Raw genomic sequence first — 19,582 nt, 5'->3', positions numbered from 1 at the left:
AGCTAATGATAGCTTTTGCTTTAGTTTAGTAATTTTGCAATATTAGCTTTTTTTTATGTAAACAATGTTTACAATAGTAAACGTTATCGACATCGACAATACTAACCCTGCATGTAGCTGGTATCGTATCGATAAGAAAATTAGCAGTATTGTAGTATCTTTACGCTGGAGTGACATGTGTTGTTTAGTCATGGCGATACATTACGTAGTGTCCGCGAAATAGGACGTAACAACTTTGAATAATGCAATATGTCATAAAGTGAGTCATTACACAAAAACAACGAAATATACAACTCGTCCAAATAAAAACGTGATTTAGTGGGGGTTGCAAGTACAACCAAACTCTTTAACAAGTGGAATATAGAGTAGTTTTATGCAAGATGTGCACCTTTATCTGTCATATCTAAATCCCAAGTTTCCCATCCGGGGCTGCTTTTAAGTTGTTTCTGGGCGCCACTCCCCTATCTGACGTCCCTCTGTGCTGTGGGGGCACGGAAGTTAGCAGACGGCGGTCACTGGGTGAGGGGGCCCCCACTAAGGAAGGCGGCAGAGTCACCCAAGACACCACACAAGGAGGGAGAGGGACCTCGAGTGACGGCGGGAGAGGAGGTCGTGGGGCTTGGGACAGCCAGTGGATTTACTGCGTCATTGTTTAACTGGCAAGGGAAGCAAAATGATGCTATTTCCTGGCAGCTCCGGAGGGTCCAGCTTGATTGAGATGAGCCCATCAGGCTCTGGTGAGTTAATTAAACATTTAGCACTTTGTTTGTTAGCATAGGGGGATGACTTTTTCTACAATTTCTACAAATTATATTTTAAACTATATTCTAGTCTTCAGTGTTTGACCAACTTTAAATCCACCTTCACCAACCACCCATAGCCAGCTAGTCTCATCTGACTGGAAACAATATCAGGCACTTCCGTCATCGTTTTATAATAGCCACTACTTGGTTCAGGCTTTATTTGAGCTCCATTAATCGTATGGAATGCTGTCTAAATCTGTACTTGAAAAACTGAAATGGAAAATAAAAGCATATTTGCTGCAATAACTCATGTCCAAAAGCAGGTGTAGCATCTGTAAACATGGCTTCCTGTTGTTGTGCTTATTTGTACAAATGCATGCTTTGCAGTTGCTTGTACGACATTGCTGGGTAAATGTGGTTAGAAAAAAAAGAAAGAAAATGAAACAGCTTTGTGGTATTTTCACTCTCAACTGCCTTCTGTTGAGGAAAGACTAGAGAGATGCTTGCATGCTGTTAAGGCTTTGTGCCAAATGCAGAAATAGGCTAAATTGTTTTGAAAAACTAACTCAAATGGCAGCAACCCACATCAAAATAAGTGTTAACAAACTCCAGTTCCACATATATGTGCATTGTAAAACATATGTGCATTGTAAAACATTGTCAAGTTCCAATTCTTATAGTTCACATGTAAGATGACTCGTCATATATTCAATTTGTTAAATCCCACAGTCATCTTTGACCGCCTGTCCTTTTCCCTCACTTTGCTTCTGAGTGACTGCATGACCCCATAACCGAGAGAAGCCCTGCCCCCCAACTCTAGTCCAAATATAGACCACAACATTGGCTGCTCCATTCACGTTATTATCACCTACAGCTCCACTTCAATTGCGTTGACCTGCCGCTTATATTCTTTATGCTCGTCTTATTCTTCTTTCACGCTGGTGAAAAAATATTCTTTTAACACTGTGTCTGACATTTCTATTTTTTGTGTGTCTCATGTTACTGTCTTGCAGATGGTGTGCCTGGCTACAACACAGAACCCTTCCAACGAGAACCAGGGGTAAAGACTTCATACAACTTCATAGTAAAATAACAAACGTATTGAGACATATCAGTTTACAGTATGCGTTAATCAGTTAGGAATTGGCAATACTTAATACTTAAAATGAATACATTTTTCACCATCGTATGCTTCCAACTTTGTGGAAAAAGTTGGGGGTCAAGCCATTTTTTTGTCCATAAATACATGATTGGATGAGTTTGGAGTGGAATTTAAACACCTTGAGATGACATGGCACCAATCGACCAAACAGGTTCGCCTTGATTAATGGACAAAAATCCTTAGTTCCTTTGTTTTCACTTTCAGTATGCGCCCCAATACTTGTGACTGAAGTAGAGCTGCAATGATGACTTGATGAATCTGTGATTCATCAATGATCCAATTAGTTGACATCTGTTTTGATATTTGATTAATCGTTGTTTTTAGGGATGCTGTGGTCAATCGGTCACCCATCAGAATTGTACATTTTCCATAAAAAAACATTGCCGCAAGAATCAAAACTAGTCTGTAAATCCTTGATGGCTTCAGTTTGAAAGCTACGCCAATCGACGCCAGTGTGTTTGATCACTCCCCTGTCAAACTTATTGCCTTTTTTTACGTGTTAACATTTTCAAGTGTAATTGAACAACTTCACTCAGTTGTTGCCATTATGTCTATCTTGTTAGACGACAAAGTTAAGAATGGGTTTGAAACTGAGTGAGGAGGAAGGACAAACAAAAGTACAAAAATGTACCACTTCCACACGAAATGGGAGGAGCACTTTTTTTTTTTAACTGCGGCATGTCAGACTCTGCATCCATGCCTTCAAACTAAAGTAATGTTAGGTGATGTCTCATCAATGTAACATTACTGATGCCTTGTGACCAGAATACTATATGACTTATCTTTCAATATTTTTCAACCATGAAACAGTGAACATTTGTTAATGAGGGAGTGATTTTCACACTACGATTTTGCGAGGGACGACTATACCGGTAGCTTTCGCCATTTACATTTTGTAAAAGTAACTTGACGGAGAAAAAAGGTTTGAGATCCCTGGGCTAGGGCCTAATTCCACGATTATTCAAAATGTCAATATTCAAATGAACGAAGAAAATAATTATTTGCAGCCCTACTATTTACATATTTACTATTTACACACTTGTATTGATCTTATATTGATTCAACAATATTTGGGCATCACAGTATGTGTAGCATGTGTAACTATCTCAAAATATTGTATTGTATTTGAAAAATGTAACCATGTAAAGCCAAATATGACACTATTTACAGCCCCCAACGGGTACTGTCATCGTTCTTCTTTTCTAGCATAATTCCTATGTCTTTCCCTCCCTCGTTGCAGTTTTTAAAACTGTTTTGGTGGCCATTTTATCAGAAAATGGACAAAATATGTCATTTGACTGTTGAGCCTGAAAAGAGGAGTCTAATACTATAATAATCATGGTTCGTTACATGCCTGGGTTTTTGGTTCAGTTCGGATAATATTTGGCAGAGTTAGGAAACAATACAAAATAGGAAACTTTAGAGCAAATTTTTTTTGCAAATATCTTCAATGATAAATAATACATTTTTAAATGAAAGATGGTCTGTACGAAGACACCGACCAGATTGAACAGCATGACTCACTGGCGACGCAACCTGATGGGAGAAGCAGAAAGACAAGATGACCAGACACATCTACGTAAATCATCTATCTTGGATGGAGTTTGACGTGTGAAATCATACAGTTTTGGCCATATGCTGCCTTTCATGGCTTTTTTTGCAACGTTCTCTGGGTTTTTAATTAGAGTTTTTTTTGTATAAAAATACATCATGTGTCCTCTTACCCCCCTTTTTAAAGTCTCATGACGTGTGTGTGGAGACCTGTGAGTCTCTCAACACCAGCATGGCCTCACTGGCCTCGTCTGACCGTAGCGACGGTTCTGAGATGGATCCTCACACCTTTGAACAAATCAGTTCTTTGACTGGGGTAAGACACCAGTCTAAGACACGGGTTCATACTGTGTCTCTGTCCATGATGTGTGCTGCATCCATGCTAGTATTTTTGAACTGAGCAACACACCGACATGCCTTAACTACACAGTAGTTGCTTGTTTGATTTGAAGTGTTGCTTTTTGACTTGAGCATGTTTTATTACATGTTGGTCATGGCATTGATCTCGAGTGGTTTTCTGTACAAAGCAAAAATTATAGGACTACTGTAAGGCTCACTCTCACTGTCCCTTCCACAGTTCGCAAGAAAGCGAGCGCTGTTCCTGAAGTTTCGTTCAAGGGTATGGCATGTAAAAAGCAAGCTTGTGATGTGATGCAACTTAATACGTACTGTCCCGTTTGCTGCCTACTAGCCTTTAATGTTGAGATGGATAGAATGTTAAGCTTTCTGTCACAGTCCAAATACCGTAAATGTGCATATTTGGATGGAACGGGTTTTCATAGTCGAATCTGAGTCGACGATCTCGAGAAACAGATCGTGTTTATAACTTTTTTCACCTCCCAAAAAAAGAGGCTAAAACGTTCATATAAGCAAAAAAACATGTTTGGTGAGCAACAACAGTACCTTAAATTATTCACTGACATAGAAACTAGACAAACAAACCCCCAGAACACAGTCGCTGTCGGCACACATCAGATAATTGCATATAGAATAGGGACTACTTGGCCTAAAATTTACTGTCGGGATATATAATGATGTTGTTGAAACAACCTATTTTAATAATATTCAATGATGAGCCAATGATGTTGGCTGTTGTCAATATTTTGTATCACAATTGGTTGTTTATCAGACATCATCCATCCATTTTCTACACCGCTTACCCTCAATAGGGGGTATGCTGGAGCCTATCCCAGCTGTCTTCAGGCGAGAGGCGGAGTACACCCTGGACTGGTGGCCAGCCAATCACAGGGCACATATTGACAAACAACCATTCACACTCACATTCATACCTATGGATAATTTGGAGTCACCAGTTAACCTAACATGTTTTTGGAATGTGGGAGGAAACCGGAGTACCCAGAGAAAAACCATACATGCACGCATTGGGAGAACATGCAAACTCCACAGAGAGAAGCCCGAGCGGGGAATCGAAACTGGGTCTCCTAGCGTATTATTTGTAAAAAAATCAAAAATAATAATGTAAGCTCGGCAGCAAAATATTAATCACTTGACATTTTGATATGTATTGACTGAGATTGATAGCCAAATCAGACTCCTTCAAACTGAATCATGAAACGGTCGACTATTCCCAGACACCCCTAGCTGATTGAGCATATTTTTTTAACTCATGTATCTTGAGAGCTCATTAAACTGCTTTGTTGTCACTAATAATGATATGCCTCATTGAGGAGGTGTTGCAGCATAATTAGAATTTACTACTTGATATTGGCTTGTGTGTGCGTGTTTGTATTCTGCTTGACAAATTTAGTTGTTTTAACTTTTGTTGTTTGAAAAATGCTGCCAGAAGCATGTCGCCCCAATTCTTTAGGCATATAAAGTATAGCACGTTTGGAGACAAAAACGTCAATTTGTCTAATTGAGTATAATTTATTGAAATGTTTCCAGGCTTATTCCTCTAAAATGTTACGTTTTGCGCATCCCTTTCAAACTACTAGTTTGTAGTGTTACACCATGTCTTACATGTGCCCTAACATAAACCGGACCAGAAAGGAAACAAGACATCACCCAGTAGTTTGAGGTTAGTGGTGGATGGACAGAACTCGAGCAGCTTAGCGCAGCACAAAGACATGCACTAATTTTTTAAGGCTGATCTGTAATCACAGCAAATTAGAGTTTCTGGAAAGCCCGGTTAAGGAAGGCCACCGCCCTCGCAAGGATCCAGTCCAGATGTTAATGTGGAAATTTAGGCGTTTAAGACTGTTAAAAGGTTAAATAACTTCACTAGCAATTTTTCTTTTTGTCTACAGGAATTGTCTGCAGTCATTAGATTGCTTTTAGACTCAGACTAAAGAGCTTCAACATGTCAGTCTTCAAAGTACATTATCCATAATGTAATTTCAGCTTAGCTTTAAGTGCTTGTTTTGCAGGCTGCTGCCATGCAGTGCAGATAGTCGTGGCTGTTATTGCACGACCTTGCTAGCAGCTACTATTTCCCATCAATTTGATGACATCATCTTGGGGGGGGGGATCCGTTATTAAGACACTCTGTTCTCTTCCCCCCTTCACCTGAACATTTTGCGGGACCTCTGAGAGTGTAAGGGCTCGTCCCAGGAGGTGCAGCAAATGCATGGAGTTGGTCTTGTGCAGGGAGAGTTGAAGGTAGAAATGCTTTAAGGGCTCCTTGCAGAAAGGCAGGGTGTGGTGGATCAGGAAGTCGGGGTTTTTTTTGCTGATGCATCCTAGCCATGAAGGGAGGTGGCCATGAAGGTAAAGTGCTTTTCCTCTCATCACAGTGTACAGGCAGACAGGGCCAACATTTCTTTTCTTGTGATGAAATGTGGTGGTGGTTGTGGTGGCTATTGTAATTGTAGCTAAATGTAGCTGCTGTGATGTTTAGTAGTGCAAGTGGTGCATGGTTATGTTTAGCCGCATGAACAAGCAGCATCGGCTGCTGGCAAGACATGCTTTTCTGTCCTCACTTGAAGCATTCCTTTGCTAGTTTGTTTCCTCCCTGCAAATCACTGCAGGACTGACGCTTGCTGATGCACATGACTGCTGGATACTCCACTGTAAATGATTCTGCATAGCTTTTGTATTCCATAGTATTAATTAACGACTCCAAATTGTCCATATCTTGCAAAAATCTAGTAACTTTGAAGAAATGTAGCTGCTTGGGCATTAACACAACAGCAGCTTTTGAACTCCAATGGAAAAACAGTCACACGTCCCGACTGAGTCAATGCCAAGTGCAGGTAGCATCGCAATCTTTATAGTGTGCGTAAACACTTAATGTGCGCCTCCAATCCAGCTCATCTGCCACTTCCACATTACGTGTATTATTCACAGTTTCGATACCATGGCTTCACAGTCTGATAGACTACTAGCTGCTCTCGACCTGCAAGATAGCGTTTTTCTAAATGACAGATATCAAGGTGGCAGATGCCACAAGGTGGCAGTGTTGACTTGTTTGTTTTTTTTTTACTTTTTTCTTTGTAATATTTTTTCCTTTTTGTTACAATAAAGAAGTGTGTGTTGCAGTTGATTGATGCCTTATTATGCTTATTATTCCTCCAGGAAATTTTGTTATATGAGAAGACTAACCGGCTGAGATTGATACTGGATTGACACACTGTATATGTTAGCTGACTTTGCCTTAATTAATATTTCAAAGTACACTGACTTTTTACTGACACTGTCTATGGGGTTGATTGCACCCAATGATCTGCTCATCCTGTGTGTGTTGTGCATGTTGTGACATTGTACTCTTTTTTTTGGTTTAGATTAACAAACAAGAGCAGAGCAAAGACTCAATATACTTTCGTGATGGAGTGCGCAGGATTGATTTCGTCTTGTCTTACACTGAAGATGAAAAGAAAACGGTAAGAAACAACATACCTGTTCTTTGTTCAAATTTAGCAGTATCCAAAGTAGAATAAAAAGTACATAAAAGAGTACATAAAAACAACTATAAAGGTAAAACCTAATTTTGTGGGGAACTCCGCCATGGTAAATGGTCTTTCACTTTCGCTTTTCCACCTCCAAGGCACTCAAAACACTTTTGACACTGTTAGCATATTTACCTACTGATGACATAGCATCAGGAACAACTGGGAGTTCAGTATCTCGACCAAGGATACTTTGACATGATCACGGTAGGACAAAGGCTCCAATTCCCAACATTCAGGTTGGGAGACAACCACTCCACCAACTGAGCCACAATGCCCAAACCCCGCCCTTGGAACACCACAAATACTCTTAATGTACAAAATAATCATCCAACTTATTTCTTTATGTGATGCACACAGCAATGAACATCATCATGCTCCGTTCTCCTGGTGCAGTGAGGCATTCAGGCGCACTCGTCGTATTTGTGACTATTGGGCACAAATTCCATCCACGTACTTCAATTAAAATACATATTGTTATTAAGTTATTTGATTTGTATTTTTTGTGTTTTTATTTTGTATTTTTGTATTTTTATTTTTGTTATTTTATTTTTTTATGTTTTTTCTCCACTGTAAAGCGTCTTTGAGTACTCTGAAAAGAGCTATACAAATAAAATTTATTATTATTATTAAAAGACAGCTTATCACTACATGTAATGGGACACGCTCTTTTTGGTACTGCTAATGCTAATGCTAATATTAGCGACATACCGTATCCTCCCCTCTTGCTGAAGAAAACCCTATGGAAGTAGTTACCTAACAAATAGTACACACAGCGAACAAGCAGGTAAATGGCTTGAAAAATGTCATTTAGACAACAATTCTTACAGTAACATTTTAAATTGATTCAGAATTATACTAAAATCTATTTTTTGATCCCTCCATTGCTCAATATTTTCCCTATATATTTGTTTATGAATTATGGGCATTGTGACGTTCTTCCTTGTAATATGTTCTAAGGGTGAACATTTGTATGTATGCACTGTAACCTTTTTTTTTCCTAAAGGACAAGAGGGAGGTTTTCCAGGCCAACCTCCGGAAACTTGGCTTGGAGCTGGAGGTGGAGGATAAATCTGTAAGAGCAAGTGTGGTCATTAATGTGCTTGTGTCTCAGAATAGAATAGAAATACTGATACACATGTATATCATATTTTGTCATAAAATCAGGAAGCACAGGATGGATTGACTTACTTTGTGAAGATCCACGCCCCATGGGAAGTGTTGACCACCTACGCAGATTTGTTGAAGATCAAGGTCCCTTTCAAGGCCATTGACATCCCAACCCAAAATGAGTGGAGATGGCTGGTCAACCCTTTTCGTCTTCCGAAGCATATCATGCATCCTGACCCTGACTTCTACACTGCTTCCTTCGACAAGAGCAAGTCTGACTTCTACCTCGTTGATGACAGAGACACGTTCTTTAATCCTTCCACACGCAACAGGATAGTAAGAATGTTTTTAAATCTTCTTTGAGACCTTTCAATGATAAAAAAACCCCAAAACAAAACATAACAGCCCAACAAGGCTGTCCATTGGGTTTAAAATGACAAGGTGTCGGGTCCTGCCTGTTGTTTGTGCTTAACTGCAATTCACAATACTCACCCTTTGGAGTCTGTAGAGGGAATACTGGATATTGAGATCACATGATTTGGACATTTGGACATATCTCCGGGTTGGGGATATCTCGTCCCAAGTGACCAAAGTGGTTTTTGGTGTTTGCATGGACGTGCGCAACCGGGTTATTGCTAATATTCCGGTTATGATAGGGTTTTTTGACTGCATGCAAATGTAGTCTATAGTCTATGTCTCTCAACTGGCCTGGGAACACCTTGGGAGTAGCTGGATGACATAGTCGAGGAGAGGGAAGTCGAGGCTTCCCTGCTTATGTTGCTGCCCCCCTTGACCCGACCTCAGATAAACACAAGATGGATGGATATTGTGGAGTACAAATGTATTAATAAAGATGACTATGAGGCCGATATTTCATGTCCAGAGGCTCCAATAATGTTCAAAACCAAAATTAGAAGATTGTAAGCAGATTTTCTATGCCATAATTAATATTGAAGAGTCACTTATTGTGAAGCAATTAATTGCGATAAGCGAGGGACAAAATTCTTTTTATTTTAAATGCATATGACTAGAGTGCTTTTCTTAAATCTGTTTCTTTCTGCCAAGGTGTACTACATCCTCTCTCGATGTTCTTATGTGATGGATGAAAGTGAGAAAGACAAAAGGGGCATCAAGAGGCTGCTTAACAACGGCACATACACTGGTGCCTTCCCATTACACGATGTAAGATGGAGTGGAGTTTTTGATTTTTTGACACATATTAAAGCTTCATTGGAATATCTTCTTACAGCAAAGTAAAATCATAATATTGTTGAAACCAATGATGAATCTGAAGTGCCATTTGTATGTGTGCAGTGCAGATACTGGACAAAATCTCACGATCCTGATTGCGAAAGCCAAAGATACGCACTCTACACACACTGGGCCGGATTCTTGTGTTTCTTCAAAGAGCAGCCCCTCAACCTCATCAGGGATAATGCAGCGCACAATATCAATATTTGACAAATTGTCATTTTTGGTTGACAACATTGTTCAATTTGTTTCTACAGGAAGTACTATGGTGAGAAGATTGGCATTTATTTTGCCTGGCTGGGGTTCTACACTGAGATGTTATTCATCGCTGCATTTGTGGGAACATTGTGTTTCTTGTACGGATTCTCCACAATTGAGAAGAATGAGTGGAGGTGAGTTTTCAACATAATTTATTACAAAGATAAAGCTTTGTTATTAATAACAGTGCTTGTGACTTGACCTGTTTAATTTAAAAAAGTGCAAATTTTACTTAGAAAGGAAATCTGCAATGAGGGAATCGGAGGTGAGATGGTGATGTGTCCGCTGTGTGATGAAAAATGTACTTACTGGAAGCTCAACGTTACCTGCACCTCCACATGGGTGAGACATTGTTTACGTTCATGCTCAAATTGGTGCTACATAAAAGTATGCAACACTTTTATGTCAATAATCAGTTCATTCACTCACAAATAATTCTGAAATGTATTTTCTTTCAGCAAGCGCACCTGTTTGACAATCCCGCAACTGTGTTTTTTGCCATATTCATGGGGATTTGGGGTGAGTGAATCAAATATCAGGACAATCTGGTGGTGCATTTTCTGAGCTGGGGCACCACCTAGTGGTACTTATGATAGACTGACGCTAAAGTTGAATAAGACATGTACTGTGCGGTAATGTAGTGTAGATACATGATAGTTTTTAAATCATGTGGTGGACTTCCACTGGTAGGCTCAGTGGCTTGATACTATGTGAAATTACTATGTGAAAACCCCTAATCTATGTCAGAAATGTTATGTTTACTATTGATTGTGTTGACTCATTTTACAGTAAACTATAACCTTTTGAAATAGTTATATCAAAACTGAATGTTTTCTTGAAAAAACTCTGATGCGGGCTGCATGGTGTATAAGTGGTTCACGTGCAGGCCTCACAGCTAGGGCACCCAAGTTCAATTCCACCCTCGGCCATCTCTTGTGTGAAGAGATGCGTGAGTTTTCTCCGGGTACTCCGGTTTCCTTCCACATTCCAAAAACATGCTAGGTTAATTGGCCACTCCAAATTGTCCATAGGTATGAATGTGAGTGTGAATGGTTGTTTGTCTATATGTGCCCTGTGATTGGCTGGGGACCAGTCCAGGTTGTACCCCGCCTCTCGCCCAAAGACAGCTGGGATAGGCTCCAGCACCCCCACGACCCTCATGAGGATTAGTGGTAGAAACACAGATTAATTATTCATTATTTTGGTATTGACAAATCTAATGTACTCTGTGCAGTGACATTGTTCTTGGAATTTTGGAAGCGGCGTCAGTCCCGTCTAGAGTACGAGTGGGATCTAGTGGACTTTGAGGAAGCGCAACAACAACAGCAGCTCCGTCCGGAGTATGAGAACCACTGCACCTTGCGCCAGATTAATCTCATCACTCAGGTGTTAATGTGCTCATGAAATATTTTTGTGATATAAATGTGTTGTCCTAGCAGTGTGAATATAGTGAAACCTTAACCAAATGTGGGTCAAATGTGCTAATTGTGTAGGCTATAGTTGTCAAGATACATGATCCAATTCAAATAAGTTGTTGAAAATGTTCTGTAAAGAGTAGGGCTGTCAAAGTTAACATTCATGACGGTGGTATTTTTTTTATGCGCGATTAATATTATATAGTTTTGAGAGTTGACTCTTTAGAGTGGGCAATGCTGTGGAAACTTGAGTGGCAAGTTTTGCAATTCTCAAAATCTAGTAATTGGAAAGTATTTCCAGCAGTGTTTGTGTTTTACGGTCAGGTGTACCGCGCGTAAGCAGTGGTCTGGAAGTGCCGAACGATTAATCGATTAATTATTGCAGCTCTAATCTAAGCAGCACCGCCAAAAGACGCTACGAAATGAAGATAATAGATGGTTGGGAATACATGAATACTATTTCATTGAACAAATGGAAGAATTTAAGTTGTTAATGTTAAGTCAGTTCTTCTGATAGCAGATAAGGCTTTGCTGGCCCTGACAGCTATATGATATAAGTCAAAAGGCTGTGTAGAGAGAAGTATTAATAAAGGTTAGGTGTGCAAAATGTGTGTTCCATAATGTTATATGCCGAAATAAAATGGAAGTTGTTGCATGCATACACATAAACGATATCTCTTAAGTCTTTGCAAACCCACTACTATTTTACTATTTTACTTACAGTGCCATTGATGTAATGTGGTGCTTTAATTTCCTTTGACCACTTCCTATCCACGTGTAGGAAACAGAGTGGGCCCTTGACAGGACTACTACAGATCTAATTGGGATATTATTTCTATGCTGGATCACTGTATTATTCTGGGTAAGGGTGGTGTTAAGTTTAGCTTGGAAAAGGTGCTCTTGTGTTGTAGTCTGTGTAAATATGGTGGATGTTTCTGGAAAGACAGTCACAAGTTTCTTTCATGCTTTATTACCATATATGTCTTTATAATTGGGCCCAGATTTAAATACCTGCCTGCTGTACAATGTAGGCCTGCCTCAAATCTAAAGTGAATGGCCATGAAAGGAAGCTTGTGGAGTTTCTCTTCAGGCTATAACAATAGATTGACTGACTTTTTTGTACGCTTCTGCTTGCTTGTGCTATAGGAAATGGAGCCTTACTTACCCATAACAAGTAAGCTTGCACGTACAATTGTGTCTGGAGTCACTATCCTGTTCTGGGTGAGCATTATTATCATTGATAAATGTATTTTACTATATTTCTTGTTCATTTTGTCATTAATCATGTGACCTGCATGTGATATCGGCTCATATATTGTCACACCTAAGCTCAGCTTGTCATTTACGTTTGTGTATATGGTTGTTGTCATGCATAACAACACTCACTACGTTTTTTTGCTGCATTTGTCCTGCAATTGCAATCTTTTCATGTCATGTCTCTTGTCTCCAAGCTCGCTCTAGTTACTGGCTGCATCATTGGAGTGATTGCGTACCGTCTGGCAGTATACGCCGCCTTTGCCAGTATCATGAAAGATACAAATGTAGATGGTACCATCGTGACCCCACAGCTGGCGACATCTGTCACTGCCTCCTGCATCAACTTTATAATCATCATGGTACTCAACATGATGTATGAAAAAGTGGCTGTTTGGATGACCGACCTTGGTGAGGCTCATAACAACTTTCAGTCTTTGGTGTTAGCCTGTTATGTGTATAAAATCATGTTTTTCCACCTACCAGAAATCCCAAAGACCCACATGGAGTATGAGAACAAGCTGACGTTTAAGATGTTCCTCTTCCAGTTTGTCAACTACTACTCCTCATGCTTCTATGTGGCTTTTTTTAAGGGCAAATTTGTAGGCTATCCTGGAGACTATGTTTACATGTTTGGTCAAGGGAGAAAACTCCGGAATGAAGAGGTACGATCTAGAACAGCACAATGAGGACATGGTTTCTTGTTTCTAACATTTCATGACTTTGTTTGCATTCAGTGTGAGCCTGGTGGCTGTTTGATGGAGTTAACTACCCAGCTGTTTGTAGTGATGACTGGTAAACAAGTGTGGGGCAACATCCAGGAGTCTCTGGTCCCGTAAGTACCCTGTTAACGCAGCCACAGATGATGTGTTCAAAACAATATGAAAAAACAATATAATATAAATATAAAAAATATATTATAAAAAATAATATAATATAATATAAACATACATCAAATACTCTCTCTACTCTGTTGTCCCCCTGCGTGTTTCAGGTGGTTAAAGAATTGGTGGAGCAGCAGAAGAGCCAAAAAACACCCAGAGAGTTTGTACACACGCTGGGAGCAAGATTTTGACCTGCAGGTCTTTGAACAACTGGGACTCTTTGAAGAGTATCTTGAAATGGGTAACCTATCCATTCCATAATCAGTCCACTAGATAATAGTCTGTTTCAGTCTGTTTTGTATGGGCACTATTTGGCCATGTACCCATTTTTACTGTATTTTATTGAAAGATAAATGGTCTGATCGGGAAGACATGATTCGATTCTCTGCTTGGCTTCTCTGTGTGGAGTTTGCATGGTTTCCTCCCACATTCCAAAAACATGCTAGGTTAATTGGCGACTCCAAATTGTCCATAGGTATGAATGTGAGTGTGACTGGTTGTTCGTCCATATGTGCCCTGTGATTGGCTGGCGACCAGTCCAGGGTGAGCGGCATAGAAAATGAATGGACATGATTACATATATGTGTATAAATTAACAGATCCTTTTTTGTAGTCCAACATTTGAATCACACTGTTGCATTAAATGACACCACATCATTCAAGTTGAATTCAAGGTTTGAGTGTATTTGTGGGATTTCCAAGCATATTTAAATGCAGCAAATTGTACTTTGGCTTTAAGAGTTACAAAGTGAGTGATATCCATTGGTTGTTGTTTTGTATTCCTGTACATTAAGACAACACATAGATGCATGAGAAAGATGTTGTGATGTTCCGAGTATCTGTGAAGGCATCTCAGGTTTGTGTAGTGACAATGAGGAAGTGTCCTTCCGGTGACATAGGGGCTGGAGAAATGGTTTATTATGCTTTTCATGTGTATAGGTGTAGTAGGTACATGGCTTCAGGTCAAATCTGTGAAGCGGTACACAACTGTAAAAACTTTGGGAACCACTGCTGTAGATTATGATATTCCTTCCTTAATCACCCTTTTTTTTCTTTGTGTGCTCCAGTGATCCAGTTTGGTTTCATCACTCTGTTTGTGGCCTCCTTTCCTCTGGCCCCCCTGCTGGCACTTTTGAACAACATCATTGAGATTAGAGTGGATGCCTGGAAGCTCACCACTCAGTTCAGACGCCCCGTGGCAGCCAAGGTTCACAGTATTGGCGCTTGGGATGAAATCCTCTGTGGGATCGCCATCCTCTCTGTTGTTAGCAATGTGAGTGGTGGATTAGATCCTTTTTTTTTTTTTTTTTAGATCTGCAAATATCTTTTCATGGGACAGATGACACTTGCAGGAAATGTAGTCTGTGTACATGTGCAGCAAAGCTGGCACTATGGAGGTGTACTCACCCACTGTATGTTGCCAGACTGTGTGTGTTAAGTTATTTTGAGGGGACTTTACATTGAAAAATCCAAAAATGTTAGGCGTGTACTCACTTTAGTGAGCTACTGTATCAGCCCAGTATGACACTACTCGCATGCACATACTGAGCTTGGTGACCATTAGAAAAATAGCTTTCCTTATGTCCTTGTTGTCGTGTTTTGCAGGCATTCATTATGGCCTTCACCTCTGACATGATCCCACGAATGGTATTCATGTATAGTTACTCTGATGATATGAGTTTGAAAGGCTACGTCAATCACAGCTTGTCTGTCTTCAAAATTGCAAACTTTAAACAACAAAACATGCCCGACAGCAGTTTGAACCCCATATGGTTTACAAACATCGATAGCTGCAGGTTTGTATTCATCTTTTCATTGTTTGTAATCCCATGGCTATTGATTTTTATTGTGGGACTTCAGAGTTGACTGAATGCTAATGCTCTGTTAATCAATTTTGCAGGTATCAGGACTACCGATATCCTCCTGGCCATGAGAAGGAGTATCAGCATACATTACATTTCTGGCATATTTTGGCAGCCAAAATGGCTTTCATTATAGTCATGGAGGTAAACCTGTCCTTACTACCTGTCCAACTGGCAACAACTCATCATCCGCAATCCTTATGTGAAACATGACATTTGTCTTTCTCTTTGCTGTGCGTTCTAGACAAAGAGAAACACCTAAAAAAACAGCTATCGTGTAGGGGCTAACAATGCACATAACGAGACAACATTTTGACCATAAAGGCCAAAAAACCCTCTAAAATATGCAAAAAATGTTCTATTTACATAACTGACCTATATATAAACCAAGCTACAGCTACTGACATTGCTTTTATACCAGCTAACACGAAGAACTATTTTTCTGCCGTAGTGACACCTCCTCGCGCCACCACCTAGAGATAGTAGGCACGCTCCAAAACAATGCGATCAATCAATCTCTACTGACTTGGAAACAAGAACAAGCATATTAACAACTATAAATATCAACCAAATTACCTGGAAAGTGCTAGCACACATTCCATGTTTACCTTGCACAGAAAGTTTTTTAGATTTTCCAGAATCTGCACCTATTCCAAAATGGTCTGGTTTTTTTTTATTCCATCCATGGCCTGACTCCAGGCACACCCACTCCGGCATGATTGGTCACACTCCCAAGCCTTCCCGATGACTTCCGGAATACTGCCGGCCCCACTTTCTAATTTAGTGGGTATAGTCTGAACAGCCGCATTGCTAATGGTGCATATGTGATAGTGACCAGTCAGTCTTGCCGGGATTTCCAGGAAGCTAATTCTGAAGGCCTTGAGCAGATTACATTGATTATGGCAACACATGGAATCTCAAAAAAAAGAAAAAAACACAACATAACATAACACTTATGCTACTGGAAGCACTGCAGCTAAAAAAAACACGACAAAGTGACAACAGTGTTGGATATAAAGTCATACAAGTTTGAAATGTAGATCAGTCCTTCCGGTAATGGTTAGGCCAGCAGAGAAGGCTTTGCTGGCCGCTGAATTGCACAAAATATGGCTGGTTGTACTTCAAACTTGTGTGTGGACTCTGCACGTTCTCCTTGTGCATGTGTAGGTTTTCTCCTGATACTCGGGCTCCTTCCCACATTAAATGGAGAATTGAATGGCGGACGAGTAGTTAGCAGCTGGCCTCACAACTAGGAAACCTGAGTTCAATTCCACCCTCGGCCATCTCTGTGTGGAGTTTGCATGTTCTCCCCGTGCATGCGTGGGTTTTCTCCGGGTACTACGGTTTCCTCCCGCATTCCAAAAACATGCTAGGTTAATTGGCGACTCCAAATTGTCCATAGGTATGAATGTGAGTGTGAATGGTTGTTTGTCTATATGTGCCCTGTGATTGGCTGGCGACCAGTCCAGGGTGGACCCCGCCTCTCGAATTGAATCGTGGATGGATCTTTATAGTATATAATCTTCCATCTTCATTTCATATAGCTGTCTCAACTCCAGCTGTGTCTTCTTCTTCTACAGCATATCGTCTTCTCGGTCAAGTTCATTGTGGCCTGGCTGATTCCCGACGTGCCCGCCGATGTGAAGATTCGAGTGAAGAGGGAGCGCTACCTGGTCCAGGAGTACCTCCACAGCTACGAAGTGGAGAAGCTGAGGAAGCAACTCGGCCAAACTGATAACACCCTCTAGCCTGCAGGCTCCCTGCCCCGACATGAGGTGCTGTCAGGGTGTTTCTAGCCCAGTTACTCACTCAGCTAGATACTATGTCATTGATGATTAGTTTACAGCTTATAAAAACCCGCCAAATTCAGTAGCTCATAAAATTTGAAAAATTGTCAATAAGTTCAATGTTGTATTTTATGGTATTGCTTCACACTTTAATTTGACTTTGCCTTAATCGAACCCCTGAAATCAAATACATTTTGCACCATATTCAGATTTATTGAGAATGGGGGAGCACGTGCCTGTTTTCTTCTATGTTGATTCTCGTTTTTGTTGTATGTCGCGTGTCATATATGGCACACAAAGCCTTTATGAAGGAGCATCCAGGTCCTGCTTTCAGTATCCTGAAACCTACAACACTTGAATATAACCTTTTTAGCATTCATGGCTGTTTATTCTATGCTGTAATTGTAGGGTTGACAATCATATTGTGCTGTAAGGAAGAAAATGCAGTTCAGGACTATTTATTTTGAGCAGATGCCTTTATTTATATCTCAAATGTAGTTTGATATATCTGTTTTCTCTGTCATGTGTGCTTTGTATGAATGACTCCAGTGTAAAAATCCCCAAATATTGCCAGTTTTTCTATTACATCGTTTTCACCCAGTGATCCGTCAGGATGCAACTAATCCGGCACAGTGTGGATGCAATTTTTTTTCGCCAAAGAAAAAAAAAATCACAGCAATGTTTCTGTATGAATAGGACAAATAAAAAGTTGCTCGCCCTTTTACTCAGCTGCTTCTCAACTTAACATTACAAACATTACACATCACCTGTGTATGTACAGGGAAGGAAAGATTAATGCTTTTTAAATTATTTTTGAATGCGCACAACGCACTTGAAGAAAACCGAGTGAAGCATGCCGGTCTTGCTGTTGTCATGACAACATAGCATCCAAGTGTTTTGTAGCAGCAATGTGACAAGTTCATGTTATGTTTTACTTATGAAAGGTATTTAATTTTATAAAGCTATGTATACATAATATTACAATTTTAAGTCTTATTTTTTGTTTGCTGGTAACATATTATCTGCCTGTTTCTTTTTATATTGTTACCAATTACCTATTTTCTGTTTTTCTAATTTAGTCATTTGGTTTTGTATTTTTCCATCACTTCCTAAATCTATGACAATAAAGTTTGGTTCAAGTTGTCAAGTCTCCCAAATGATGCACTGTCATTGTCCACTCTTGTTGAGGACATTGCTACACGTGAACATTCACACAACAGATGGCCCAAGAGGACGATAATTACTATTCAGTGTTTTGTCACACTAGTGGGTGTGGTTTACTCCCAAATATGTTGGCATCCTCTTACCTGGCACACAAACACATGGTAGCTTGGCAAGAGCTCACTAACTTCTCCAATCTGAGCATTGGGCCGCCATATTCCCACACCCATAGTTGCTGATCCACAGACGTCCACTTCGTAAGGTAAATGTACATCTGCACCCTGAACATTACAGATAATTGACTCAGGCTTGTAACAGCCTGCAGAGACCAATTAGGGGCAGGTGTGAGATTCAATACTGAGGTGTGGCTTTGCTAAGATAACTACAAATACTTGGTTGTTGACAACCACAATGTCACCCATTGGGCATCATTTTGACCTAAAAATGCATACATTTGTCAAAACGGAATGCTTACACAAATGGTCAATGACAAGACCGACTTGTGCCTCTGCAAAGAAGTCTTGGCTTGATGGTTTTCAATCAATAGTGCACACATTTGGACAGAAATGTGCTTGTGTAATATTCATTTTTTACCGCTTATCCCCACAAGGGTCGTGGGGGGTGCTGGAGCCTATCCCAGCTGTCTTCAGGCGAGAGGCGGGGTACACCCTGGATTGGTCACCAGCCAATCACAGGACACATATAGACAAACAACCATTCACACTCACATTCATACCTATGGACAATTTGGAGTCACCAATTAACCTAGCATGTTTTTGGAATGTGGGAGGAAACCGGAGTACCCGGAGAAAACCCACACATGCACAGGGAGAACATGCAAACTCCACACAGAGATAGCCGAGGGTGGAATTGAAATCGGGTCTCCTAGCTGTGAGGTCTGCGCGCTAACCACTCGATCACCGTGCAGCTGAGCAAGGACTTTGCCTTTTTAATAACAATTTCCACAAGCTGTTATAACAGGTGTTTCCAAACATTTTCCCACCGATGGCTGCATACTGAAAAATGAAAGGATGCTGGGGGGGGGGGGGGGCAATTTTTTATCAATTTTTTCATTCCGTAAAACAACTATAAAAAGTGTTTCATATAGTTGAAGACAGCTTTGTATGATTATTAGGTGCAGTATCAACATTTGAGCTGTTTCTTGCTACATTGTGCCTTTTTGTTGTGTTTTCACACTTTGGGGGCATGCACAAAAACATCTCTCGACCCACACTTTGG

At 40.2% G+C, this 19,582-nt stretch overlaps 1 protein-coding gene across 2 annotated transcripts; it reads left to right on the top strand.

Annotated features, from left to right (window-relative positions):
* Positions 1–391: 391 nt before the first annotated feature.
* Positions 392–18,330, top strand: ano5a (anoctamin 5a). Of its 2 annotated transcripts, XM_078788879.1 has the most exons (20): positions 392–737; positions 1,757–1,803; positions 7,197–7,295; positions 8,368–8,436; positions 8,529–8,807; positions 9,537–9,653; positions 9,786–9,902; positions 9,981–10,114; positions 10,217–10,322; positions 10,439–10,499; positions 11,215–11,366; positions 12,542–12,616; positions 12,847–13,060; positions 13,136–13,314; positions 13,387–13,484; positions 13,644–13,774; positions 14,601–14,806; positions 15,139–15,329; positions 15,434–15,539; positions 16,976–18,330. In XM_078788879.1, exons 1-20 carry the CDS (start codon positions 674–676, stop codon positions 17,141–17,143), a joined length of 2,613 nt encoding a protein of 870 aa, XP_078645005.1. In that variant the 5' UTR covers positions 392–673; the 3' UTR covers positions 17,144–18,330. The 2 variants fall into 2 exon arrangements, with proteins under 2 accessions (XP_078645005.1, XP_078645009.1); XM_078788883.1 differs by lacking the exons at positions 392–737; positions 1,757–1,803 and adding an exon at positions 6,020–6,183.
* Positions 18,331–19,582: the final 1,252 nt, after the last annotated feature.

This window comes from Doryrhamphus excisus, linkage group LG1 (assembly GCF_037039965.1).
Source record: "Doryrhamphus excisus strain RoL-2023G ecotype Guam linkage group LG1, RoL_Dexc_Guam_v1.1, whole genome shotgun sequence".
In the NCBI taxonomy this organism is placed as follows: Eukaryota; Metazoa; Chordata; class Actinopteri; order Syngnathiformes; family Syngnathidae; genus Doryrhamphus; species Doryrhamphus excisus.
Note: the sequence above shows the minus strand (reverse complement) of the source record. Positions and strands in the feature narration are given on the sequence as shown.